The sequence below is a fragment of the Myxocyprinus asiaticus genome, chromosome 19 (assembly GCF_019703515.2).
Source record: "Myxocyprinus asiaticus isolate MX2 ecotype Aquarium Trade chromosome 19, UBuf_Myxa_2, whole genome shotgun sequence".
Classification (NCBI taxonomy): domain Eukaryota; kingdom Metazoa; phylum Chordata; class Actinopteri; order Cypriniformes; family Catostomidae; genus Myxocyprinus; species Myxocyprinus asiaticus.
Window position 1 is genome coordinate 43174864 of NC_059362.1, and position 27425 is coordinate 43202288.

The window sequence follows — 27425 nt, forward strand, 5'->3', positions numbered from 1 at the left end:
TTCAGCCCAATTTTATTTTTTATTTTTTTCACCCAATTTGGAATGCCCAATTCCCAGTGCGCTTTTAAGTCCTCGTGGTTGCCTAGTGATTCGCCTCAATCCTGGTGGTGGAGTATGAATCCCAGTTGCCTCCGCGTCTGAGACCATCAACCCACGCATTTTATCACGTGGCTTGTTGAGCGTGTTGCCACGGAGACATAGCGTGTGGAGGCTTCACGCCATCCACCACGGCATCCGCGCTCAACTCACCACGCACCCCACCGAGAACGAACCACATTATAGTGACCACGAGGAGGTTACCCCATGTGACTCTACACACCCTAGCAACCGCACCAATTTGGTTGCTTAGGAGACCTGGCTGGAGTCACTCAGCACACCCTGGGATTCAAACTAGCGAACTCCAGGGGTGGTAGCCAGCATCTTCTACCATGGAGCTACCCAGGCCCCTTTCAGCCCAATTTTTGAGTGTGCAGTGCAACTGCTTCAAATACATCTGTTGGGCTCGCTGTAAAAAAAAAAAAAAAAAGTATACTGTCAAAGGCTGGGCGCTTGACTGTGCACGAGATGGAACGACATGCGGAAAAGTATCCACAGTTTTACTGAGCAAACACTGGGTGGCACCATGATGATTCTGATTGCCGCTGGACTGTTCTCTGGTTCCAGTCTCCACAAGAAGTGATGTAAAAACTATCAAAATGAGTGATCAAGGTGGAGAACAAAAAAAATTTTTTGTTGGAATAAAAAGCTTAACTTGTGGAATCACGAAGTAGTTAATATCAACATAACTAACCTAGGGCCATCACTTCATGACATCTACCAACTTAGGTGAGGCTATGTCAAAAGGCGGTCATCGCCACGTTGTTCACCAAAATGAAAACAGGCTTTTTTTTTACTTTTTTTTATCACCTTTTCTCCCCAATTTGGAATGCCCAATTCCCACTACTTAGTAGGTCCTCGTGGTGGCATGGTTTCTCACCTCCATCCGGGTGGCGGAGGACAAGCCTCAGTTGCCTCCGCTTCTGAGACCGCCAATCCGCGCATCTTATCACGTGGCTCGTTGTGCATGACACCGCGGAGACTCCCAGCATGTGGAGGCTCATGCTACTCTCCGCGATCCACGCACAACTTACCACGCGCCCCACTGAGAGCGAGAACCACTACTCGCGACCACGAGGAGGTTACCCCATGTGACTCTACCCTCCCTAGCAACCGGACAAATTTGGTTGCTTAGGAGACCTGGCTGGAGTCACTAAGCACGCTCTGGATATGAAACTCGCGACTCCAGGGGTGGTAGTCAGCGTCAATACTCGCTGAGCTACCCAGGCCCTGATAACAGGCTTTTGTTATAAGTTGTGGAACATTTCTGTGTTCAGAAAAAAGGTGGATACCCTAGCCTTTATAAACTAATTACTGCTTTCAAACGCTTCATCAGCTGGCATTTTTATTCATTTTGATGCCTTCCGATTTTTTAGATAGCATTCAAAAGAACAAAACACTTCAGTTTCATGTTTTATAATATCATTTATTCCAAACACAACATATCAACACAAAATCACATGCGAGTGCATAATGGCCTCTTTAGACTCTTCATTTCAGAGACATTTCGGTAAAATTGTTTTTCTTTTCTTAAATATGAAAGAGTTGTTCGGTGTGAAGACCAAGCACTGCGGCTACCGGCACCACAGTGGTCTTTAATTAGCTCCACCAAAAAATGAACTACAAACCCTGCTTTCACAGAAGAGCTCTTGACTCGAAGGCCACAGGAAGTGATGTCATTTAACCCCGTGTATCGCAGGTAGAATCACATGGTGCAGACGTCCAGAAATGAGCAAATTGTATGAATGAATTTGGCAACCAAAGGCAATTTTTATAGAGCAAATAACAAGATTAAAGACTTCAAACAAACTCTTGCAATTCAACAAGTCATTTTGGCAGGTTTTTAAGATTACAATTTCAGCAGATTCACACACACACATACACACACACAAACTGTATATTAAAAAATAAAATTCCCACTGTCCTTCAAGGGAAAACGAAGGCATTAAAATAATGATTTCTCCAATTCTAGCCTTGCACAAACGTACACAACCACAGTGAGAGGCAAACAGCAGGGCAGATGGTGTCTGCGCAAACGTTTGTGGGCAAGAAATGTAGGTTCACAGGAAGTTTTAGAACTACATACAGTGCTTCTTGAAAAATCTACAAAATTCATAGCGGGATAAATCCTCCAGTACGGAGCACAGTACGTAATTCGTCTCTTTTATAAAAGTACCTGTTTAATATTATAAAACTAAAGCATTCAGATCTTAAATATACACAAACGCTAAATCCGACCTCCAAACTCCATCTGAAATCATTTCTTGTTAGACTGATTCTTCAAAATACCACCAACCAAAATATCTTCTGAATGCACATTTAAAAATCTACTGATGAAAATAAATAAAAAAATGTACTTAAAAAACAAAATTACAGTACAGAATTAGACCCTTTATCTTTCATTTCATTCCAAAAATACGGTTGTGTCTCCCAACAACATGACCACTCCCACATCGTACAAACCACTCCCACATACTTCAGCCAGCCAATCAACTCAACGCTCTTTTTTTTCATTCATGTACCTCGTTCTCTTTCATTACATTCCGATTCCACCTCAGTCCATTCTGTCTAGTTCACGAAAGGTCGCAACCCCCCGATAGATTTGAAATGTCTTTGGCCGCATAGGTTTTTTAAAAAGCTTTCAAAACGTTACCAAAATCAACTACTAAAATCAAGCGAAACTAACTAGTCGGTACAGCAGTTCCGCAACACAGACCTTGGATAACTGCATCACTACCTCAAAGAGAAAAAAACCAAACAATCATCGATAAACAAAATTTTTTCCTTCTCAACCAATCCAGAGGAAGCCAAACCCCGCCCAAAACCCAGAACTGCTCTCTGATTGGATGAGGGCTTTTAATGGTGACCCCATACCTGAAATACAAAAATAACAAAGTTAAAAAGAAATATTGAAAAGAAAGCATCTTGCATACAAATCTCCCAACCAGTATGATACTCACATAGCACTGCTTGCTTCATATTTGGATTAACCTGGGAAAAAAAAAAAAAAGTACAAAATTGGCATTTAAGACTCAGTTAATGTTTACTTCAATAAAGAAAATATCTTGTGTGACTGAAGCTTTATGATATTATAACAAACTTATTAAATATCAAGAACAGCTTTGAGTTTGAGGAATGTCTCTGTTGATACATCAGTTCTCTTACATGGCACTGGTAAAGTGTGTAAGCTCGGTAGTCATTAAGATTAAGATAACCCGCCACCTTGTTTTCTCGACCCTCATTAAAACCTGTAGTGTTTCTCAAAAATAGACACTAACATTTTTACACAGAAACTCTGTTGGAAAACCAAGTGAGCTGACTTGCTGCCTACAAAGACAGCTGACTTTTAAGATAGCATCCTAACTGAAATTGATCCTCCCAAGTGACTGAACTGAAACGCTCTATATAGGTAACAACTAACACCACTCCTTGCACAAAGCACACGAGAGACTCGGCTCTATTGATTCCAATGGAGCTCAACAGTAAAAATCATATTCATTTTTTTTCATAGGTGAAACATCAATAGCACTATCTTTATAGTAAAATAAACCTTTAAAGACAGACCAACCGTGAGCTCGGAGGTTCTTAACAGATGGTATATGCTTCTGTTGAAGCCACCATTCAACTTATTTCAGCTTCATTTTTTTTTAAAAGGTGCACTTAGTAATTTATTCCTCATTAAAAAAGTTAAACCCCTAAAGACATGAATTGTAATTTAACCCATCAACAATCATGCCACGCTCCAATTCACTGAGATCGCATTTTTTCCCCATTCTGATGGTTGATGTGAACATTAACGGAAGCTCCTGACCTGTATCTGCATGATATTATGCACTGCTGCCACACGATTGGCTGATTAGATAGTCGCATGGATGATTGTTGGTGTCAGATGGGCTGATATGAGTATTTCTGTAACTGCTGATCTCCTGGGATTTTCACACACAACAGTCTCTAGAATTTACTCCGAATGGTGCCAAAAACAAAAAACATCCAGTGAGCGTCAGTTCTGTGGACAGTAACGCCTTGTTGATGAGAGAGGTCAACGGAGAATGGCCAGACTGGTTCAAACTGACAAAGTCTACGGTAACTCAGATAACCGCTCTGTACAATTGTGGTGAGAAGAATATAATATCAGAATGCTATTCTGAGATGCGGGTTGGCGCTGTTTTGGCGGCACGAGGGGGACCTACACAATATTAGGCAGGTGGTTTTAATGTTGTGGCTGATCGGTGTGCATATATATATATATATATATATATATATATATATATATACACACATACATACACACGCACACCTTATAATCAACATTAAATCAATAGGTTTTTGTTTTTCCAGTGTTTTTATTCATTTACATCCTTTGCAATCCTTTGTAGAATTGTAGTTCATTCCCTCTTTAAAGACATTAAGTACACAGTCTTGTACCTTTGTCTTTGACGGCATTACACAAGATTTATAGTGAATAAGGGCTTAAATTTCTATACGTTTCTCACCCAAAGCTATTAAGAAGAAATCAATTAAACCACTCGAGTCACATGGATTACTTTTATGCTACCTTTATATCCTTTTTGGAGCTTAAAAGTTTTGGACCATTGACTCGTATGGACTAAAATAGGTCATACATCCTTAAAAAAAAATCTTCATTTGTGTTCTGCAAAAGAAAAAAGTCTTAAAAGTTTGGGATGTAATGAGGGTGAATAAATTATGTGAGAATTTTCAATTTTCATACTGCTGTATACTGTTATAATTAATATAAAGTGTATACATATATATATATATATATATATATATATATATATATATATCACATTTTTTAGGGAAAAAACACCTGTTCTTAAGTAATAGATTCCAGGTACAACAATTTGGACCGAACTACTGCTTAAAACATAATTTGACTGATAGTGTCTGAAACTAGAGAGAAAGGCCATCAAAGGCAGACCAATAAAACAGGAGGGATGGATGGATGAATGGATAAAGTGAATAAATAGAAAGAAAAAGCACCATAATGAAGGTGTTTCCCAGTACGGGTTCTGCTCATAAAGATTCTGTATGTAAGACCCCTCTGACCATACAGGAAGTAGTAAAAAAAACAACAACCCAGTGCCCCCTCCACACTCGTAAACAGCTCCTCATTAATACTAACGAGTGATTAGGCATTAACAAGCCTCCTTAGACAGCTTACAAACACACGGCAGAAACACACTTAACCAGTAAAAACATTACAAGCTTTTGTTGTAGACGACATGTGCAGGGAGAATGAATTTCATGAAATGTTCACGTAAATTGTGCGACTAAAACGGTGACGGAGGTCTGGATTCAGTGGCACTGATGCATTCTGGGTAATTTAGTTCTGATGTGAAGGGTTGTACCTCTGTCTTTACCATTCAGCAGTCTCTCTTCGTCATCTCCTACATCTTCTACAGACAAGTAATGAAAAACAAAAAAAGAAAAAAAAAAAAGAAGAGAAAAGTTATCAAGAGTGGAATGCCAAGTTGTTATGAAAAACAACAAGAATCAGATTTTACTCAATAAGAACAGGAACCATGATGGTATCAGATGGTAATACCATGGTACTTTGATATATATATATATATATATATATATATATATATATATATATATATATATATATATATATATATATATATATGTATATACATACACACACACACACACACACACACATATATATATATATATATATACGTTTTCGGAAAGCTCCATTTTACGCAGAAATTACTCCCAATTCTTTCATATATTATGACATTTTCATGATTGAGGCCTAATGCATTTATGTAAGAATAATATTCAATTGCATTAATTTATATGCAACAATATACTAATACATATAAATAAATAGTAACAGTTGATTATTTTGTTTTATTTTTTTATATATGTTCATTTACATGAACCATCCAAATGAACTGATTCTCTAAAATGATTCAGACATTTTGGAGAGAGAGAGAGAGAGAGAGAGAGAGAGGTTTAGGAAGAACCAATTCACTGGAATAAATCGGACATTTGAACTCTACATTTGAAAAAGAGGAAAGATTGGGAGAGCATGTATGATTATTCCCTTAGCTTGCTCAGCTAAAAACAGTGTTTTAAGCTCTATTCGGACGGGATTAGTTTTCACAACATATGTCTGTAAAGTAATTATTACTACGGGCATCTGTAATATTTACTGTCGACTCGCACTGGATAAGTGATGTCTGTAAAAATCACAGAGTTGGGTGTGTCTACAGCATCTAAACACTGTTGTCACAAAAATGTATATTGTACTGATTAATTATGCATGAAATATTAAACATGAGCATAAACTGTTTCTGTGATTATAAGAACAAATTGATTGGAATATCTGGCTAAATACAACAGTCTTATAGTAAACTCTTGAATAAAAAACATGAATAATCCCTACACATTTAGTCATTTTATTTGTCCCTCCGGAAAATATATTTTCACCACAATTTCCTCGCACTTACTCTGCTCAAATCATAAAAACAATTATGTGTATGTGTTCCTTTCTAATTTTCCTAACCAAAAGAAAACATGCAAGTTTCTTTCTCTTTTACATGGATAAATAAACACTGGACAGCATGAAATGCTTGAGAAAAACATGCAGCAGTTCAAACGCAACAGCCAGTGTTATCTGTAGTTCTGAAGCCCATCTTACATTCCGTCTTACTAAACACCATCTATAGGCATCATTTACAAAGGTGCAAAATGTATTTTTTTAGTATAGCACAGTGCATCGCACGCAGACAAAAAAAACCCATCTCAACTGACATCTCTTGTCTTCCCGTCAGCAAACTTAAGAATTCCACGAATGACATTTAAGACCTTTTCTATGTTATTTAAGATATTTAAAGATGAAATGTGTAACTTTTTCGATGTTAAAATACTTTCTCTTACCCCAGCTAAATATGCAGTGAAAACTATAAGAAATTCATAAGTTAATTTTCTCTAAAACTGTAAACACTGCGTCTCTGTGGCACTATGAAAATTCCTGCTTGTTTTGAGTTACCTGTCTCAAGACAGACAATAACATTGACTTGACCGATGGAGTGAGTTGGGGGACAGGACAATCTGTTTGTTTGAATTACGAAAGACAGGGGGCATTTTTAGGAAGCTGTTTTGAAAACCATGTTTATTTTTGCAATCCCATTTGGTGTTGCAAAAATTACATACTTCAGCTTTAAGACTTTTTATGACCTTAAATTTTGAAAACTGGATTTAAGACTTCTTTTAAATAGCTTTTAAGTACCCACAGACACCCTGATTAAACAGAAAACTCTACACTATATAAGACGTGAGAAGCATTTGCTTGTGTGCTCACGTACCCGTGTTTAGCTCTTTGACCAGTGAAGACACAGTGTCTGTGATTGAGTCTGCCGCCACTAGGAGATCATTTCGGAGGTTTCTGCGAGCTCCTGCACAGTCAACAAATAGACACGTTTAAAGTCAACATGAAATCAAAATGTACTTTTTTTAATACAAGTTCAAATACTTCTTGTGAACGATTCATCAGTGCATGTTATTCCATAGAGTCCGTCTTCTTAACCTTTCATCAAAATCCTATTACACTCTGAAATATGTTACACTATGAAAGTAAAATGGGTTGTGAATGCTGATTCATGTTGACTTTAAATCCAAAGGGTCTATCTTGTTCAAGTCCACGCTGAAAACCTTGAGCAGTGAATCGTTTAAATAAGACAACAGAGTGTTTAATTGCGGTTCAGAAACCGTCTCTGCTTTAACTGTGGTAAATCTGTGGTGTTAAGACGTTCACCTTACCCTGAGCAAATGCTTCCTGAACATCTCCACCCACTCCAGCTAAAGAGTCCTGGGGCTCATGGGTGGGGGTGTGGCCTGTACGTGTGGGGGTGGAGCATGCTGAGGGAGAGCGAATGGGCATCGGGACAGAACGAGGAGAGTGACCTGGGGACGGACCAGCGGCTTGAGCCTGTGAGAGAGCGAGACACACAGAGAGAGAAATGTATACTTCATATTATAAATTACATTCCCAACACCTGCAAGACATTTCTGAATTCAGTTATTGCTGGATTTATGGGGTTGAGTCTCAGCTATACCCTAAATACAACTATGTCCACACCACAGTAAATGTAAATGCATCTATAAGTGTAAGGCCTTTTCACACAGAGGTATATATATACACACATTTGAAGTCAGAAGTTTACATACACCTTAGACAAATACATTTAAACTCAGTTTTTCACAATTCCTGACATTTAATCATAGAAAACATTCCCTGTCTTAGGTCAGTTAGGATCACTACTTTATTTTAAGAATGTGAAATGTCAGAATAATAGTAGAGAGAATGATTTATTTCAGCTTTTATTTCTTTCATCACATTCCCAGTGGGTCAGAAGTTTACATACACTTTGTTAGTATTTGGTAGCATTGCCTTTAAATTGTTTAACTCGGGTCAAATATTTTGGGTAGCCTTCCACAAGCTTCTCACATTAAGTTAATTTTGGCCCATTCCTCCAGACAGAACTGGTGCAACCGAGTCAGGTTTGTAGGCCTCCTTACTCGCAAACGCTTTTTCAGTTCTGCCCCCAAATTTTCTATCGGATTGGGTCAGGGCTTTGTGATGGCCACTCCAATACCTTGACTTTGTTGTCCTTAAGCTATTTTGCCACAACTTTAGAGGTATTATTAGGGTCATTATCCATTTGGAAGACCCATTTGCGACGAGCTGATGTCTTGAGATGTTGCTTCAATATATCCACATAATTTTCCTTCCTCATAATGCCAAATGCACCAGTCGCTCCTGCAGCAAAGCAACCCCACAACATGATACTGCCACCCCCATGCTTCACGGTTGGGATGGTGTTCTTCAGCTTGCAAGCCTCACCGTTTTTCCTCCAAACAGTTATGTTTGGCCAGTCATTATGGCCAAACAGTTCAATTTTAGTTTCATCAGTCAGAGGACAAAAAGTAAGATCTTTGTGCCCATGTGCACTTGCAAACTGTAGTCTGGCTTTTTTATGGCAGTTTTGGAGCAGTGGCTTCTTCCTTGTTGAGCAGCCTTTCAGGTTATGTCGATATAGGGCTCGTTTTACTGTGGATATAGATACTTCTCTACCCGTTTCCTCCAGCATCTTCACAAGGTCCTTTGCTGTTGTTCTGGGATTGATTTGCACTTTTCGTGCCAAAATATGTTCATCTCTAGGAGACAGAATGCATCTCCTTCCTGAGCAGTATGTTGGCTGCGTGGTCCCATGGTGTACTATTATACTTGCGTACTATTGTTTGTACAGATGAATATGGTACCTTCAGGCATTTGGAAATTGCTCTCAAGGATGAACCAGACTTGTGGAGGTCCACAGTGTTTTTTCTGAGGTCTTGGCTGACTTCTTTTGATTTTCCCATGATGTCAAGCAAAGAGGCACTGAGTTTGAAGGTAGGCCTTAAAATACATCCACAGGAAAACCTCCAGTTGACTACAATTAGCCAATTACCTAATTGCCTAAAGGCATGATATCATTTTCTGGAATTTTCCAACCTGTTTAAAGGCACAGTTAACTTAGTGTATGTAAACTTCTGACCCACTGGAATTGTCATATAGTCAATTAAAAGTGACTATTTTACGACCATTATATTATTATTACACAATGCTTTAAATTCTCTTCCTATATTACACTTTTACTAGGGCTTGGTAAAAAAATATCGCTTTTCTGATTAATCATGATCTTAATTTGAACACAATATCTATACTTAAACTCCCAAGATCAATCTTTTACTTGAACTCCGTTTTAGCTGTGTTGATTATTAAATCGGTTACAAACACTGAAATTGAACTGCATAGCTTTGGCCCTGTTGTTAAATTATTTAAATTAATATTGTCTTAATGTATGAGTTAGAAAGTTCCCTGTATAATTTACAGCATTAGCTGAGAAATAATTTTTTTCATATGCAAGTTAAATGGACATTATAACAGAAATATACCCAAACAAATCAGAATAAAATCATGAAATCTGTATCAACACACGTTTAGACCATTTACTAACATCAATCCATTTCAAAAGAACAACAATGTATCTGTTACACTGATGAGTTGATTTTTGCATTAAAGCATGTGCATTTCATTTTCATTCAGTTATGCAAAGTTTTTTAGTAGACTGACAAAAAGTTTCACCTGCAATCCATTTTATATTTCAATATTGAAAAACAGGCCTTAAAGACAAACGTACTTTCGCAATGGGACATATTTGCAAGTGATACAGGACATTCAATATGATTGATGTTATTCATCTGGAATTGATTTAATAGTCAAAAGTGATTCGTACTGAATATGGGAATGATTGGAAAAAAAAGAGGTCATCAGCCAAAAAGGAAAGTCATTTTAGAGGCAGAGCAAGTTAACATTTACATTTTGATGAAAGATTACGAAGGCAAACATTTTTAATAGCGTGCACCAATGAATCGTTCACAATTAAAGTCCAGGAATGTGTATTACTTTCACTTAACTCTTAAGAAAACAAGACAACAGTTTATGAAAAGCAGTACTAGACACTCCTGGCGACAGGTGTAAAAAAGCATCGAAGTATTGTAAGAACTTACAAGTACAGCCGACAATGGAAGATAAGCATTGGGTTGAAAAGAAAGAGATAAATCTGAATGATAATAAATGAAAAAGACAAAAAGAACTTAAGCAAAAGACACCAACAGAAAACACACGCTTGCAGGTGAAGGCACTTACGGCTTGTCTCTGTTCCTCATCCTGCAGGTGGCAGCAGAGACAGAAGAAAAAGAATACAGGGAGTGGAAAAAAGAGAGAAAACAATGACACAAAAGGGAAAGAAGTTACTAATACATCAATCATTAATCTGTCAAGAAAGGAAATGAGAAAGTGGGAAACTAGATCAAGTGAATAAAGAGAAAATCAGCAGCTCAGATGAAGAATTAATACTAGAAAGTGACGCCCTCCAGTGGAAGAGTGTGGCGGTACCTTCAGTAGTTTCATGAGTCCTTCTAGCTGCACCATTAGTTCTCTCCTGCTTTCCTGTAGAGACGACATCCTCTGCTCCAACTCATCCTTCCTCTGCCTAAAACACACATGGCACAGTTACACAATGCACACACAACCTACATGATCTTTTAAGTCTGTGTTATACTCTACATTGCACTTTTGTTGCACAATAAATATTCTGTAGATTTCTCATTTCTAATGGACACACACACACACTCAGGGTCGGAATATAACACCTGTTTGGCCGGTGAATTTCGCAGCGTCACAGGCCACTCTGGTGGTAGGTTTTTTTTTTTAGTTTTACATGTTCTAGTTGTCATCAAGGGGGCCCTGTAGGCCTACAGAACAGTCAGTAACACAGGTGTATACCCAGAACGGCTCTTATTAGCACGTAGTCCCACTGCTCATCAATAGTCTCAAACACTGTGTGTCCGCTGGCGTGTGGTGAGCGAAGGTGGACTCAGTGCTTTTAATCCAGACTTCAAATGGTGATTGCACGCATTCTTGGTGGCAATACTGTGGCTGGGTAAGCAAACGTTTAAAAATCAACACTGTTTGTATACTTTGGGCATTTGAAAATTAAATGGGCATTTTCAACTGTAATCGTGCATATTTAAGATGACATCATTTCTCGTGTATTGAAAGCTAATGGCAGAAAATACACACTGGCTTTGTGTATTACAAACTCTTCCAGAAGCAGCAGTTCTCTGTTAGCAGTACATCTCGATGCAAGATGAACGTAATGTACAGGAGCGTTCATGCCATCGGGATTCAGGATTGGAGTGGAAGACCACTCTTGGATTTACAGTGGATGTGTGAGTAAATTTGAATTACCCACCACCACACAAATTCTCCAGTAATGATTGCATTTTAATAAAAACCAAATAATTTTCATTATGTTCAATTTTGTTAACTGTTCTTGAACAGTGTTGGGGTAACGTGTAAAGTTACTTTTTAAATAAAGGCGTTGCTTTTGTACACCTCTACTTTCCCTGTACTGCGAGAAATCAGGAGTACAAGTGTGCAAACTTTGGGGAGGAGATGTACTGCATGATGGGCATTGTAGTTCTATAGAGTGTGAGGCCAGAGACTATTTAGCAGAGAGAGAGACAAGTCACTCTTATTTAAATGAATGGGTGAAACTGGAACGCCCAATCAAGAAGCTCTAGCACCCAACAGTCAATGGATGTAGAAAGGAAGTCCGGCTTGCAGGTAAAAAAGCCAATCACCTTTTAGATACAGACATCGCCTGTCAATCAACTTGCTAATGCGCATGAGCATTAGCTATACAAGCCAGGAAAATTGCGTGTTTTAGCGTAATATGAGATCAACATTCGGTTAAGTGAAATATGATTGATTCATGTGGTAATACACACTGTATTATAAAAAAAAATAAATCAGTAAACGCATTTAGGCAGAGGCATTATAAGACTAGTCTTCCACTGTCCACGATATGATGCACAGGGTGAAATACTCGCTCAATTCACTGACTTATGCGGTCAAACTGCTCTGCGATACAGCTCCCCGTAACTGGGAGAATGGGATGAGAAAAGCTGACTCTGGATCAGTGGTTACGAGCAATGTTCTACATCGATTGTGTATGCAGAGAAAATGTCTTAGTTTCTAAAAATATTCGACATTTTTGTTTTACAATAAACAAGTAGTTTGATACATGAAACAAACCGTTTTTGACATTTTGGTAGCATTAAAAATGATTCCATTCAAGTTGTATCAACATGAGCCTTTGAAGTTGTATGCGATCAACCAGTGGCGTCTGTACGCACCGTGGATCAACTCAAAACAAGCGTGCACTAAGATGACTTAAGTGAAAAATATTATTTTATTATCAGACACATTCCTTGAACATGTTAGGCTGGCATTCCCCACTGAATATTATCCTGACTTTAGAAAAACATCTTAAGTTGACTCTGACATTGTTGATGGGCAGCAGATGATGACATATTTGATGCAGGTTCAAGTGTTGGACTTTGCTGCTTTAGTTAAGACAGTGGTTGTTCTTCATTATTCATATTGGCTGCCATGTTGACGGCAAAACAAATCATGCATATTCATGTTATTGATTCTTTATTATAAATATGATGTGAAGACCTACCTTCTAAATATCTGTTTACTATGTTGTTTTGACATGAGTGTTGTACAGTAGCTAGCATGACCTGTAATGTCCCTTGAATGGAATGCATGGCTTATTTCTATGTAATGCATAGCATAGTGGTTGTGAGACAAAAGCAACACAAAAGTAAAGTAACACATTACTTTCCATAAAATAAAAATAACTTTCTAATTATGTTACTTTTTTAAGGAGTAATGCAATATTCTAACGTGTTACTTTTAAAAGTAACATTACCCAACACTGTTCTTGAACGTGCATTGTTCTGGTGATGTGGACAGAAAACCGGACTAAAATACTCAGACAGTCTTTCCTGTATTACTATTAAGCGCCACAGCAACACTGCTACTGAATCTACAGCACGAGACCAGACAAAGCACTACCAGTAGACCGAATCCCAAAGAATACTCTTTTGAGCTGGCTCTTTTTAGTGAATCAAAAAGTTATTTGAATCCGTTGGAGCTGAATTAATTGACTCACTCCAAGTAAACCAAGAATTGTTACTCTGTTGTGTACTTTAGGCTCATGAGACTCACTCATTCATATGACAACATGTACTTTAAAATACAAATTTACTTTTGTTGTAATAAGTGAATAATCTGAAAAATTATTCTAAATGGACTATCTGGCAATTAAATATTTCATAAATAATAAATTATTCGTCACCAAAGGTGTGAAGCCCCTATTGTATCTGTTAGTGTTCTTATTCTTCTTCTTCTGCTGTTGAAGTCTATGGCAGCCCAAAGAACTGTACATAGGAAAGTTATTAAATTTGGCACACTGATAGACGATACTCTCAAATGTAACCAACCTAAATTTGGTGTCTCTAACTCAAACCCTCTAGTGCCACCCACTGTTCAAAATTTCACAAATGTTTCCCAGAAACAAAATAATTTTTTCCTATGATTCATGCCGCATCTCAAAGTCGCGTTGTTTTTGAGCTTTGCCCAATAGATTTTTTATTTTCTGCAAAACCTATGTCCGATTTGCACCAAATTTGTCATGTATCATCTAGGGACACACATGACAAAAAGTTATGAGATTTATTATGATAGGCCAAACCATTCTCAAACAACGCTTCAACGAATTTGACGGCAAGCACGACAAAACTGACTATCTTCGCAACGCTTTGGCGTATTGACACGAAACTTGGTATATGTTATCACAAGCATGACCTGAGGGAACCTGCACTGTTTCGGTGCAGCACCACCTAGTGGTCCAAAAATATGAAAAATTGCTATTATTGCGTATAACTTCTGAATAGGGGAATACCAATTGAATGATACCCAATTTTCCTATGTTGGCCATATTGGGTGTCTGCCATTTTTAATTAACAAATGCACTGGCGTATCAAAAAGAAAGTTGGTGTGCATTATCAGCACCATGCCCTGTGGGCATCTATAAAGTTTGGGGCCAGTGCCATGTTTAAATGTTCTTGCCATGTTTGACTTATTTGGCCAAACTTGGGTTATGCCGAGTACGGTGATACCAATTTGCCACGTTCGGCTATATTTCCTGTCCGCCATTTTTAATTTCTTTGAAAACCTACGTTTTCGAACTCTCCCTAGGCCATAAGTCTGATTCATTTAGGGACACACATGACAAAAAGTAATCAAGCTTTTTAGTAGACCAAACGGTTCTTGAATAACGCATCGACGTAGATAGCATGATGCCAAAAAACAAAAAAAAACAAAAAAAAAACATTCATTATATCTAAAAATGGTGTCATTTAATTATTCGGCTATGTTTGCTTAGCCTTTTACTCTGCTGTTTAAGTGCTTGGTCTGGTAATTGCTGCTTGCAGCTATATTTTCATGTATAAATCTGCAAACAAATATTTTGGTTTTGCCAGCTGCTCCAATCTTCAGTGGTTTCCGATGGGTCTAAAAAGTCCGGTTACACAGTAGACCCCCCATAAAAAAAAAATTTAAAAAACTGAAATAGAAGTGCCTGTGTCAACTTCCTACTGAGAAACTAAAAACATCTGAATGTTAAAGATGTCTGGACAGTGAGACAGTCTGTCTGTCTGTCATACCGGAGCTGTCGAAGTTCAGCGAGCAGTGTTGGGTTCTGTTGGACTCTTTCCGGAGTCGGCTGACACGCCTGTTCATGCTCTGCACGCAAACGCTGAATCTCCTGCAGAATCTCCCTGAAAAAACATAGACACACAGTATCATCACATAGACAACGCTAAAGTCTTTATTTCAAAACACTGAATGTGTATGAAGTTGTGTGTGTATGTACCTGTTTTTATTCTCCAGTTGCATAATGAGTTCTCTCTGTTGTTTGTTGGTGTCACAGCCGAAGTTCGGAGATCTCTGTGATTTAAAGGAGCAGCAGAAATATTCAAACATAACGCTATATAACATTGGCTATACTTGCGTGGGACTAATGTGTTCTGCTTCTAAGGTATGTGTGTGTCTGTGTGTGTGTGTGAGTGACTCACAGCAGTGTTTCCAGGGTCTGTGGACAGGCGAGCTGCATATCGAGCAATGAGTTTGTGTTCTTCATCCATTCGGCCGGGACTGTCTAACGCACTGCACGCAAGCAGAAAAATAAAATGACGTTCAAAATAGCTCAGAGCTGATGTGTTTTCAATGTGTCTCAGTGGCCCTACCAACACATTATAAACTCCAATAACCCGTTTATTTGCATTAATCCTATTTGAAAACAGTCATTTACTTAATTCCGTTTGGTGACATAGAAATTACACACTTTAAGTATCCTTAGTCGATGGCACTCTAAACACACACACTCTCTCTCTCACCGTGGGCTGTTCTGGAGTTTGTTCACATATGCTGCGATCAGAGCATGTTCTTCGTTCATTCTCTGAGCAGCAGCTAGAGTTGGCAACCTACATACACACACACACACACACAAAAGGACTTAAATATTGATCTGTTTCTTCTAACCCACGCCTATCATATTGCTTCAGAAGACATGGATTTAATCACTGGAGTCGTATGGATTACTTTTATGTTGCCTTTCTGTGCATTTTTGAGCTTCAAAGTTTTGGACCTTGTTGACTTGCATTGTATGACTCTACAGAGATGAAATATTTTTCTAAAAATCTTCGCTTGTGTTCAGCAGAAGAAAGTCATTCACATCTAGGATGGCATGAGGGTGAGTAAATTATGAGAGCATTTTCATTTCAACTATTCCTTTAACAGTGTGCTTTAAATTTGTATAAGAAGAGCTGATGTACACACCTCTTGGTGGGGGTGAGGCCTGCAGAAAGGGGCGGTGCTGATTCATTCATGTTTCCTATTGGACGGGGTGGACTAGAGAAAAAACAAAAACATGAATACCATCAGAATACAATATGAGAGTAGATTCTCACGAAACCAGTCAATAAAATGTCCTGGTAATATTGTACTCCAAATAAATAAATAAATAAATTGTATTTTGCCTATAGAAAATGAAACTATTTTTACCATTAAAAACCGGTTACATTTTGACTGTTATTTTTAAGACTGTTACTCACATTTTACCCCCCAATTCTCATTACTGCAATGTGAAAAAAGATGGTCATTATTAGGGGTGGGCGATATGACCAAAATATTATATCACGATATGAGTAATTTTATATCACGATAACAATATACATCACAATATAGTAAAAATTATCTGGAAAATAAAGAGAAATTGGTTAAGATATTAAATAACCATACTTTAATGCCTATTTTTGGATAATCCAGTCAGTGAATTAAATACTTTATAAATGAAAACCTTGACAAACATAGTAAATACAAATTTTTAAAAAGTCGCTCAACTTGGTTTTAAATCAGCCTTACCAATTAACCTTGATTAATATTATTATTATAAACTTTCCTCAAGAAACTCAACATCTTCTCAAAGCAATGCAACCAAAAAAATACAAAAGTAAAAAATCTCAAATAATGTATCATTAGGCTCTTAATGATTTAAGTCATCTTGATAGAGAAATGATGAATTTCTGAAGGCAAATATGGACAGTTTGTGTCCTAATATCAAACATAATTCAAACAGACTTTAATAAGGGTGATGATGTGTAAAGTTTAAAAACACTTTATTTTGGCACATGACACAGTTTGGTAGCTGTTTTCCTCGTCAGTGGTGGTTGGAATGTTGGGTTGTCTAGCCATTTGAGATGTTTGACTTCCTCCATAGTGCTTCAAGGTAAAAAAAACTGCGTTACGCAAGTTTTGTGGTCTGCGTCGCGATATCAGAAGGTAGGTTGAGTAGCGCGAGTAATCCCGCTCTGCGCTCTCCTGTCTGTGAAGTACAAATATGGGAAGACTGCTGGACTCCAGAGATAGCACGTGCGACCCTCACGTGAAACAGATCCTTGTGTCAGATGAGAATCAAATTTAGCACTTATGAAGCGCTGAACGTGAGATGAATCTCATTGAATTTGCTGAACTGTTTACTGAATTTTTCAATCCTGGAAAAACCATGTTATATTTTTTAAATTCTCTCAGTCTCACGTGAAGCTCTGCCCACTAACTGATACGCACACACTGCGCACATGGATATTTACTAGTGCCCGACCGATATATCGGTCAGCCGATATAAGCATTTCACCGATATATCGGTATCGGCGTATATTTTACCGATATGAAAACTTTTTTTCAGAACATATAATGCAGAAAACAATGCTTTAGAATTGGTGTCATAGCGTAGTTTGTCCAGCAGAGCGCGCACCGACTCCGTTGTTTACAGAGCTGACTCTGAGCTGACGGTGGTTCTGCAGACAGGGCAGAGCTCAGCAGTGTCTCCACGGTAAGTTGTTAACTAGTCTGTTAAATACATACTGGAAACTTAATAAACAATGACCCCATCATTTTCCCTTTTCAATATAACTAATATAACGTTAACCCTGTCCCTGACAACCATGTCACTCATGTCTGTTTGCTGTTAGCCAGTTATAGTTTGTCAGTGCAGTCAGTAATGTAGCAGATTGAAAGATATGCATCAGCGCATCTTTTTGCAGCTCAACAGACAACGGTGCGGTGGTGGATTGTGTGTGGTGAGTGTTGATTTCATGCTATGTTGTTACTTAGTTGGTGAGACGCAATGCTGGAAAGTAAATAAACAACGTCCATCTTTTACTCTCCGTGACAACGAGCCTATAGCTAACTAGCTAACCACATAGCTACTTTCATTGTTGTCAGCTGAGTGGAAGCTAATGAGTAAACATGTATTCACTAAACTGTTTTGTTCAGGATTCACAGTTTGGTACCCCCTTCAACTGAACAATTCCAGACGTTGAATTTATAAAATGTAATATTTAAAAGTCTGGTTTTCCACCGGAATACGGTGTAACAGCGCTGCCGCTCCTTATCTCGGCAGTATTACTATAGTCAGAATTTGACTGATACTAAACAGTAATACTGATGTTTATTTATCTATTTATTTTATTTTAATTTATTCTTTATTTTAATAGTCAGCATTTGACTGATACTAAACAGTATTGATGTTTATTTAGCTATTTATTGTATTTTTATTTATTTTTTATTTTAATGGTCAGCATTTGACTGATACTAAAGAGTACTGATGTTTATTTAGCTATTTATTGTATTTTTATATTATTTTCTCAGTGTTCATTTCTAGAATTTGTTGACAATGTATAATAATAATAATAATGTCAAATATTCTTTGATAAAAATATTTAAGAAAGCAGCCTTCTGAGGCTACCCTACTACCTTTGCATAGTCAAATCGTTGCAAAATCTGTGAAAAATCCACATAGAAAAGGTTTTTCATTCCAGCTCAAAAATTAAATATATCGGCCACCATATCGGTAATCGGTGAATTTTCTCTCTCTAAAATTGGTATCGGTCTCAAAAATCCCATATCGGTCGGGCTCTAATCTTTACATATCGCAATATACACGATATAGCAAAATCTCTATCGATTGATACTTTATATCATCGCCACGATATATATTGTCATATCGCCCAGCTGTAGTCATAATTATATTCTCATTACAGCGATGTGAAATGAAAGATAAATTATTTAAACTGTAAAGTATTTATACATCATAGTAGTTCTCCCTTGGTACCACCTTTCATTTTAGCTGATTTTAATGAAGAAAATCATTGTACAACAGCATGTTTTATTGTAATTAATTAAATAACTCATTAAAAACAATGGGAACATTAAATGTAAAAAACCTAAACACATTGCAGTAATTAATTTGAGGTTAAATATGACCAGCACATTTTATTGACAGGTTTCATAATCACCACCCATATATTCTCACACCATCACACACACATACTTACAGTATGTGCATTTATACTAAAGCAAACATGATACTCAGTTCGTTTACATGCACTTTGAAAGTTCGATTTCAGTCAAGCTAAAACATTTATAAACACAATAATTTGTAAAGACGCGAGACTTGTACAACTGGCACTTCCTCAGCTGACTCCTTCCTCAAATATTCGATTACGCATTGTGTCATGTACACTTGGACAGAAAAATGAAGACTGTCACTCGACTATGCAAAAACCTGTTATAGCTCGATAGCCAATATTATTCGGGACTGAGGATTTTTTATATATTACAAATTATACACTATACTATAATGAAATACATTATACTATATAAAAACTTTGTAATTACCCCAACACGAACCTTAACCCAACCCCTAAAAGAAAGCTTTTTGCATTATTAGTAAAGAAACATTATATACTTTATTTATGAATCCTTTTCACCTTTGGATGTCCCTAAACAGAGTTTTTGTCAGATTTTGCCCACAATTTTGTCCCCAAACTATAGACAGAAAACACACACACTCAGCTCATTCATGCGAGACTAAGAGACTAAAGCAACACAGACAGAACAGAGAAAGAAACAGCGAGATCCTGCAAAACAGACTGATCGACAAAAAGAGAATGAAAACAAAACTATAACTGACCTCACTGTTTCTGTAGGCAGAGTTAATAATAAACAAATCTCTTCTATTTACGTCTCTCCCTCTCAGTTTGTCTAGCTAACTCTTTGTCGAGTGATCGTATCTGACCCTCATCAGTGTATCCACAGAGACACAAAGGTCACGTGATGCCGGGGACCAACAGAAACATTCCCAACACTTTCAAAATGGCCAGAGATTTCTGACTGTGTGTAAATCACTTACATTATATTGGACAGGTCGAGGGGTTTCTCGGGGTATTCAGGATAGATGGGGTGGGACGGTTCTCTGCTCGGCACACAGCCCAAAGACTTACTGATGGCACGACCCAACTTTTTAGCTGGAGATTTCTAGAACACACACACAAACATATCATATTAGCACCAGTTGTAAACATACTACAGCTATGCAATTGAATTATATTACTTGGTGGAAGTAGTGTATATTGTTATTATCATTATTTTTCAGTAATGTGATTATTTACTGAATACTGTTGTCTTTTATCATATTGTTGTAGCAACCATTTATAAAAGAAACAAGCCTCTCGAAACCATGTGTTACATTGATTTTACTACGGTAAAGAGGGTTTAGGCTTTGAATCGTGCCTAATAGGTGTGAAGAGCCAATGCAAAGCTTAACCCTCCTATGGTATTTGGTCATTTTTGACAGAAATCAATTTTCCTCATTTAATAAAAATGGTTTCCTTTATCTGAGCAGTACAAGGCTTGGTGACTTTGGGCTTGATTCGATAAGTCTAAGGGGTCATAAAAAAATAAAATAAAAAAATCTTTGGTATCCACCGTAAAAATTGACCCAAACGATGAAAATGAATGATAATATTTTTTTATCTGTCAAATACAAATCAATAAATCAGCCACAATGCAGGAAAAAACAGACATAAATTACAGAGTGAGACACTAAAACATCCTCAGTGCAAAACATACACACCCACTCACACACAAACACAGCTCTTTTTTACATTTGTCAAAAAAAAAAAAAAAAAAAAACGTCACAATGCTAAACACTCACACACAGAAATGAAGGTGTGACACGATAACACACATTGCAGAACTCACACACACATAGAACTAGGGCATCAATAAGTGGAGCTCTATAGCCATCTTTAGGTCATTGTTTGCATTACAAGTCATCTGTTGTTTTCCAGCTGAGGACAGCAATCTGACACACACACGCGCTTGCAAAATAAATTTACTATAGAAAGTTTGAAATTGCACAATGTTTACTCTGATTCTTCTGTTTTATTCTCAAATTAAATTTTCAGAATTTTGTGGTTCATTTCGGATTATTTTCTTGACATTACTATGCATTTACTTTGAGTTATTAAATTTGAAGGTTTGAAAAAAAAAAATTTGGTAGAAAAAAGCTTATTCTGTGTCTTCACTTTGTAATACCATGGTCAGGTTTGATTGCAAGCATAATGACATTAACTGCAAAAACTGACACCTCAAATCAATTTTAAAATGCATAACTTTGAAAAATAATAGTTTGATAATGTCTAAATATATATCCAAATGCATATCTTGTGACAAAATATAATATCACAACAAGCCATCAAACTACACAGTAGGTGGCTACAGCCGTCTACTTACTGTTACTGGCACGACATGGCTTTCAAGTCGTGATATTTATATTTTGTTAACCAGATGGCAGCAATATTTTTGTCACATTCTAATATTTTCTTCATGTTTCAACTTATAGAAGTGTAGGTCCTGAATTGTTTTTTTTTTCAAACATTTCTTTATTTGTATATGCAAATCAATGGTAAAATTTTATCATTATCATCATAAAAAAAAGGGTTACACATCTGACCTTTCCGGTCAAAAATGACCACGAATACCAAAGGGAGGTGTCATTTCAATACCATATGAGGGTTAAAAGCTTTTTAAAAAAAAAAATGGGCCATGTGGCTTATTTCTTTTATAGACACCAAATCAAATGTTTAATGATTTGGGTGTTCATTGACTTAAATGATCCTCACCCAGGATGAATGCTCCTTCATCTGGTGCTGGTTGCTATGGTTTCCGCTGGCATGACCACGCCAAAAACAGTTCTGACAGAGTTGATAGTTAAAACACTGCTGACAACGATAACGGAATCCCATCATGCCCTCTGATCGACAGAAAGAACAGCTCACCCGATGATACACTGAGACAGATAGAAAGACAGAGAGAGAGATTGATTCTATATGCTGGAATACATGAAAATTCAAACAAGTCTGAATAATCTGAATAATTAAACAGACAGATATATTCTGCATATTACCATTTTCCACATCAGCCATTCTGTGTAGGAGAGGAAGCCAAACGAGACATTGAGGAGGAGGATCTGACATCAGAGAATCCAGGAACATGTTCAGCATCACCTTTTTCTGTTAAACACATGCATTCAAGATATCTCCATAAGAGCACTAGCCACTGACATACTGTGTAGATACTGCATGAAAATCATTATCTTAATCAGTATGTGTCATGTTTTCCAGTAAAAACATCTTAATATCCTTAATACAAGATTAACTTACTTGAAAAGCAAAATGGCATTAGATATTAAAGAAATAGTTCACCCAAGAGTTTCTAATCGTTTATTCATCCTTATGATGTCTCAAACTCGTATGCACTAACTTCTACAGAACACAAAGATTTTTTTATGGATATATGACGTGTTTGTCCATACAAAACAAATCAATGGGGTTCAAAACTTTAATTAACCTGCATTGTATGGACAAACACACACCATATATCAATAAAAAAATAATCTTTTATGTTCCACAGAAGAAATGAATTCATCAGAGTTTGAGACAGAATAAAGGTAGGAGTAATGAGTTAATGAGTAAATGTTGAGAATTTAAATTGAGTGAACTATTCCTTTTAGTCTTGTTTTCAGAGAAATATAACAAAATCTCTAAGATATTCTGGTCTCTAGATATGACTCAGTGGTATTTTTCCACCTTTTTGTCATCCACTAGGTGAATATTGAGACACCTTGTCTCAACAAACTATATTATTTGAGGTATCAGTCATGTCTATAGCAAAAATGGTGCAAGTTACACACCAAATTTTAATACTTAGACTTAGGCTACTTAGGGGTTAGCTAAGGCTAAGTATGAGCAACTGGAATAGTGATGCTTGCCCTAGCGAACCCCACTAACAAGACAATGAAAAAGAGGGAACGTGTGTGAATTGTTACTTGTTGAGGAAAACAGGATCTTGCGAAGTGATCCATGTAGCCAAATGACGGCCCCTCAAACACAGCAGTGGGCAGTTTTAGTGCCTCCCGCAGGAAGTGGTCAAACTTCGACATCACCATTGCACCATGAGAATCTGATATCTGGGAGAAAATATCTAACACACACATGCACACTCATTATACTGTACCACTCAAAGACCCGGTTTATACCTGATATTAATAACAGTCTAGGCGATCTGATTACAAGTGGACAGTGTTAAATACAGGTTTCAAAAAGGTTTAACATGTTTTGTGATGCGATCACTCAAACCGCATTAGGAGGTCGTCAGAAAGCATGTGACTGTGTTGCATTTGAAGTGTAAACACTAATCCGTTATCAGGCATTCCAGACAACAGTGAGGGACTGCTTTCTTACAGTGCATTCAGAAAATGTTCAGACCCCTTCATTTTTTTCACATTGTTATTTTGCAGCCTTATGGTAAAATACTTTTTTTTCTCATCAGTCTACACTCCATAACCCATAATGGTATGGCAAAAACCAGATTTTTGATAACTTTTCAAATTTATTAAAACGAAAAAACTGAAATATCACATAAGTATTCAGAGGCACTCATTCAGAGGCAGCGATTACAGCCTCAAGTCTTTTTGGGTATGATGCGACAAGCTTTGCACACCTGGATTTGGGGATTTTCAGCCATTCTTCTCTGCAGATCCTCTCAAGCTCTGTCAGGTTGGATGGGGACCGTCGGTGGACAGCCATTTTCAGGTCTCTCAAGAGATGTTCGACTGGGTTCAAGTCCGGGCTCTGGCTGGGCCCCTCAAGGACATTCACAGAGTTGTCCCTAAGCCACTATTGGGTTGTCTTTGCTGTGTGCTTAGGGTCATTGTCCTGTTGGAAGGTGAACCTTCAGCCCAGTCTGAGGTCCTGAGCAGTCTGGACCAGGTTTTCATTAAGGATATCTCTGTATTTTGCTGCGTTCAGCTTTCCTTCAACCCTGACCAGTCCCCCAGTCCCTGCTGCTGAAAAACACCACCAAAGCATGATGCTACCACCACCATGCTTCACCGTTGGGATGGTATTGCACAGGTGATGAGTGGTGCCCTCCAGACATGACGCTTGGAATTGAGGCCAAACAGTTTAATCTTTGTTTCATCAGACCAGAAAATCTTGCTTCTCACAGTCTGAGAGTCATATAGGTGAGTCCTTTTATGTGTCTTGCACTGAGGAGAGGCTTCCGTCTGGCCACTCTGCCATAAAGCCTAGATCGGTTGAGTGTTGCAGTGATAGTTGTTCTTCTGCAAGTTTCTCCCATCTCCACATATGATCTCTGGAGCTCAACCAGAGTGACCATTGGGTTCTTGGTCACCTCTCCTACCAAGGCCCTTCTACCCTGATTGCTCAGTTTGGCTGGGCGGCCAGCTCTAGGAAGAGTCCTGGTTGTTCCAAACTTCTTCCATTTAAGAATTATGGAGGCCACTGTGCTCTTGGGAACTTTTAATGCAGCCAAAAACTTTTGGTAGCCTTCCCCAGATCTTTGCCTTGACACAATCCTGTCCAACTGTGAGGCAGCCAGCCGTGCTCTGCAGGCAGTTTCTTTGACCTCATGGCTTGGTTTTTGCTCTGATATGCATTTTCAACTGTGAGACATAGTATAGACTGGTGTGTGCCTTTCCCAATCATAAATTTCAATAATATATTTAATAAATTTGCAAAGTTCTCAAAAATCTGGTTTTTGTGGAGGCCTGGGCAGCTCAGTGAGTAAAGACACTGACTACCACCCCTAGAGTTCACAAGTTCGAATCCCAGGGCATGCTGAGTGACTCCAGCCAGGTCTCCTAAGCAACCAAATTGGCCCGGTTGCTAAGGAGGGTAGACTGGTCGCTATAATGTGGTTCGCTCTCGGTGGGGCACATGGTGAGTTATGCGTGGATGGCGTGAAGCCTCCACATGCGCTGTCTCCGCGGTAATGCGCTCAACATGCCACGTGATAAGATGCACATGTTGACGGTCTCAGATACAGAGGTAACTGAGATTCATCCTCTGCCACCCGGAATAAGGCCTGCCTGATCTAAACCCGAATGGTGAAAAGTTATTGGACTTCTGTGCTAGTCATGGTTTGTCCATAACAAACACCATGTGTACTTGGTACCAGAGCTCCTTGGGCCAAAGGTCAATGATTGACTTTGTAGTCGTTTCATCTGACTTGAGGCCTCATGTTCTGGACACTCGGATGAAGAGAGGTGCAAAGCTCTCAACTGATCATCATCTGGTGGTGAGCTGGATCAGATGGCGGTGAAAACTGACAGAAAGACCCGGTAGACGCAAGCGCATAGTGAGGGTGTGAACGACTGGCAGAGGACTCTGTCCGGTATGGTTTTTACCCCCACCTCTTCCGGGACATGGAGTCCAAATGCACCCAGTTCAAATCCTCCATTATGGAAGCAGCCAAGCGCAGCCAAAAGCTTGTTGTGCCAGTCACGGCAGCAACCCAAGAACCCGCTGGTGGACGCCGGTGGTGAGGGAAGACGTCAAGCTGAAACAGGAGGCCTTTAGGGCCTGGTTGGCTCTGGGGACTCCTGACTCAGCAGATAGGTACCGGCAGGCAAAAAAAGCGGCACCGGCTGCAGGAGCAAAGACCGGATCATGCGAGAAGTTTGGAGAGGCCATGGAAAACACTTCGAGGAACTTCTAAACCCTAGAGATATCCCTCCCTTACAAGGGCTAGAGGCTTCCGGGGTATCAGAGTCCATTTCCCTGGTAAAAAGTCACGGAGGTATTTGGGAAGCTCCTCAGTGGCAAAGCTACCGGGGTGGATGAGATTCACCCGGAACTGCTTAAGGCCCTGGATGTTGTGGGGCTGTCATGACTGATATGTCCAGCCATTTTGCCACAACTTTGGAGGTATGCTTGGGGTCTTCCAAATGGACAATGACCCCAAGCATACCTCCAAAGTTGTGGCAAAATGGCTTAAGGACAACAAAGTGAAGGTATTTGAGTGGCCATCACTTGGGGGCTGACATGTCCAGCCATTTTGCCACAACTTTGGAGGTATGCTTGGGGTCTTCCAAATGGACAATGACCCCAAGCATAACTCCAAAGTTGTGGCAAAATGGCTTAACAACAACAAAGTCAAGGTATTGGAGTGGCCATCACAAATCCCTGACCTCAATCGAATATCAATCGATAGAAAATTTATGGGCAGAACTGAAACAGCATGTGTGAGCAAGGAGGCCTGTTGTCTGGAGGACTGAGTCAAAATTCCAGCAACTTATTGTGAGAAGCTTGTGGAAGGCTACCCAAAATGTTTGACCCAAGCTAAACAATTTAAAGGCAATGCTACCAATCACTCACTGGGAATGTGAAGAAAGAAATAAAAGCTGAAATCATTCTCTCTACTATTATCCTGACATTTCACATTCTTAAAATAAAGTAGTGATCCTAACTGACCAAAGACAGGGAATGTTTTCTACGATTAAATGTTAGGAATTGTGAAAAACTGAGTTTAAATGTATTTGGCTATGGTATATGTTAAATACTGACTTCAACTATATTTAATTAACTTCTAACCTGGTCGTCAAAACCTGAATTAAATAATTTGGAGGTAAAAATGCTATCAAAACTCCTAAAACTCTAAACTCCATCCACTTTATTTTTTAAGATAAAATCATGCTAATAACAAATATCATATATATGAATTGATTATGAATTTTATTCATTATAACTTCTAATCGTTGCATAAAAAGCAGCTCGTTATGGCATAAAAACAATTTGTGAAAAATAAATGCTCTTATAAAAACTCCTAAGACTTTTAAACTCCAGCCTCTTTTTTTCCCATATGACTAAAATAAAATGCTGTTATTTCCAAATATCATATGCATAAATTTATTGCTATAAATTTATGTCATAACTTTGGGAAACAATCAAGCGTAGATAGTTGCGATATTTTTTTTCTCTACCTCGGAACGTAATTCCTTTATGCTGTTTCTCTTACCTCGCTATCGCAGCAGAGTCATTACTTTCCTGTTTTAATGAGAGTAATTCCCGTTTTAATGTTACATCTCAGTGTCAGAATCAGAGAAAAAAGTCATTTTACTGATAGTAAA

General features: G+C 38.2%; 1 protein-coding gene across 5 annotated transcripts in view; it reads right to left on the reverse strand.

The window, feature by feature from the left end:
• Positions 1 to 1501: 1501 nt before the first annotated feature.
• The window catches only part of dtnba (dystrobrevin, beta a), a 47063-nt gene continuing 21139 nt past the window's right edge, over positions 1502 to 27425 (reverse strand). For 3 of the 5 annotated variants that reach the window (XM_051644342.1, XM_051644343.1, XM_051644344.1), the window contains 16 exons: positions 23322 to 23476; positions 22401 to 22506; positions 22117 to 22283; positions 20343 to 20467; positions 16430 to 16501; positions 15988 to 16074; positions 15667 to 15757; positions 15465 to 15538; positions 15256 to 15369; positions 11072 to 11168; positions 10823 to 10843; positions 7891 to 8059; positions 7437 to 7526; positions 5466 to 5513; positions 3057 to 3087; positions 1502 to 2970 (listed from right to left, as the gene is read on the reverse strand). In XM_051644342.1, coding sequence (XP_051500302.1) covers positions 3083 to 3087; positions 5466 to 5513; positions 7437 to 7526; positions 7891 to 8059; positions 10823 to 10843; positions 11072 to 11168; positions 15256 to 15369; positions 15465 to 15538; positions 15667 to 15757; positions 15988 to 16074; positions 16430 to 16501; positions 20343 to 20467; positions 22117 to 22283; positions 22401 to 22506; positions 23322 to 23476 — 1421 coding nt within the window. In that variant the 3' untranslated portion in view covers positions 1502 to 2970; positions 3057 to 3082. The remainder of the gene's footprint in view (positions 2971 to 3056; positions 3088 to 5465; positions 5514 to 7436; positions 7527 to 7890; positions 8060 to 10822; positions 10844 to 11071; positions 11169 to 15255; positions 15370 to 15464; positions 15539 to 15666; positions 15758 to 15987; positions 16075 to 16429; positions 16502 to 20342; positions 20468 to 22116; positions 22284 to 22400; positions 22507 to 23321; positions 23477 to 27425) is intronic. The other 2 variants (XM_051644345.1, XM_051644346.1) reach the window with 2 other exon arrangements.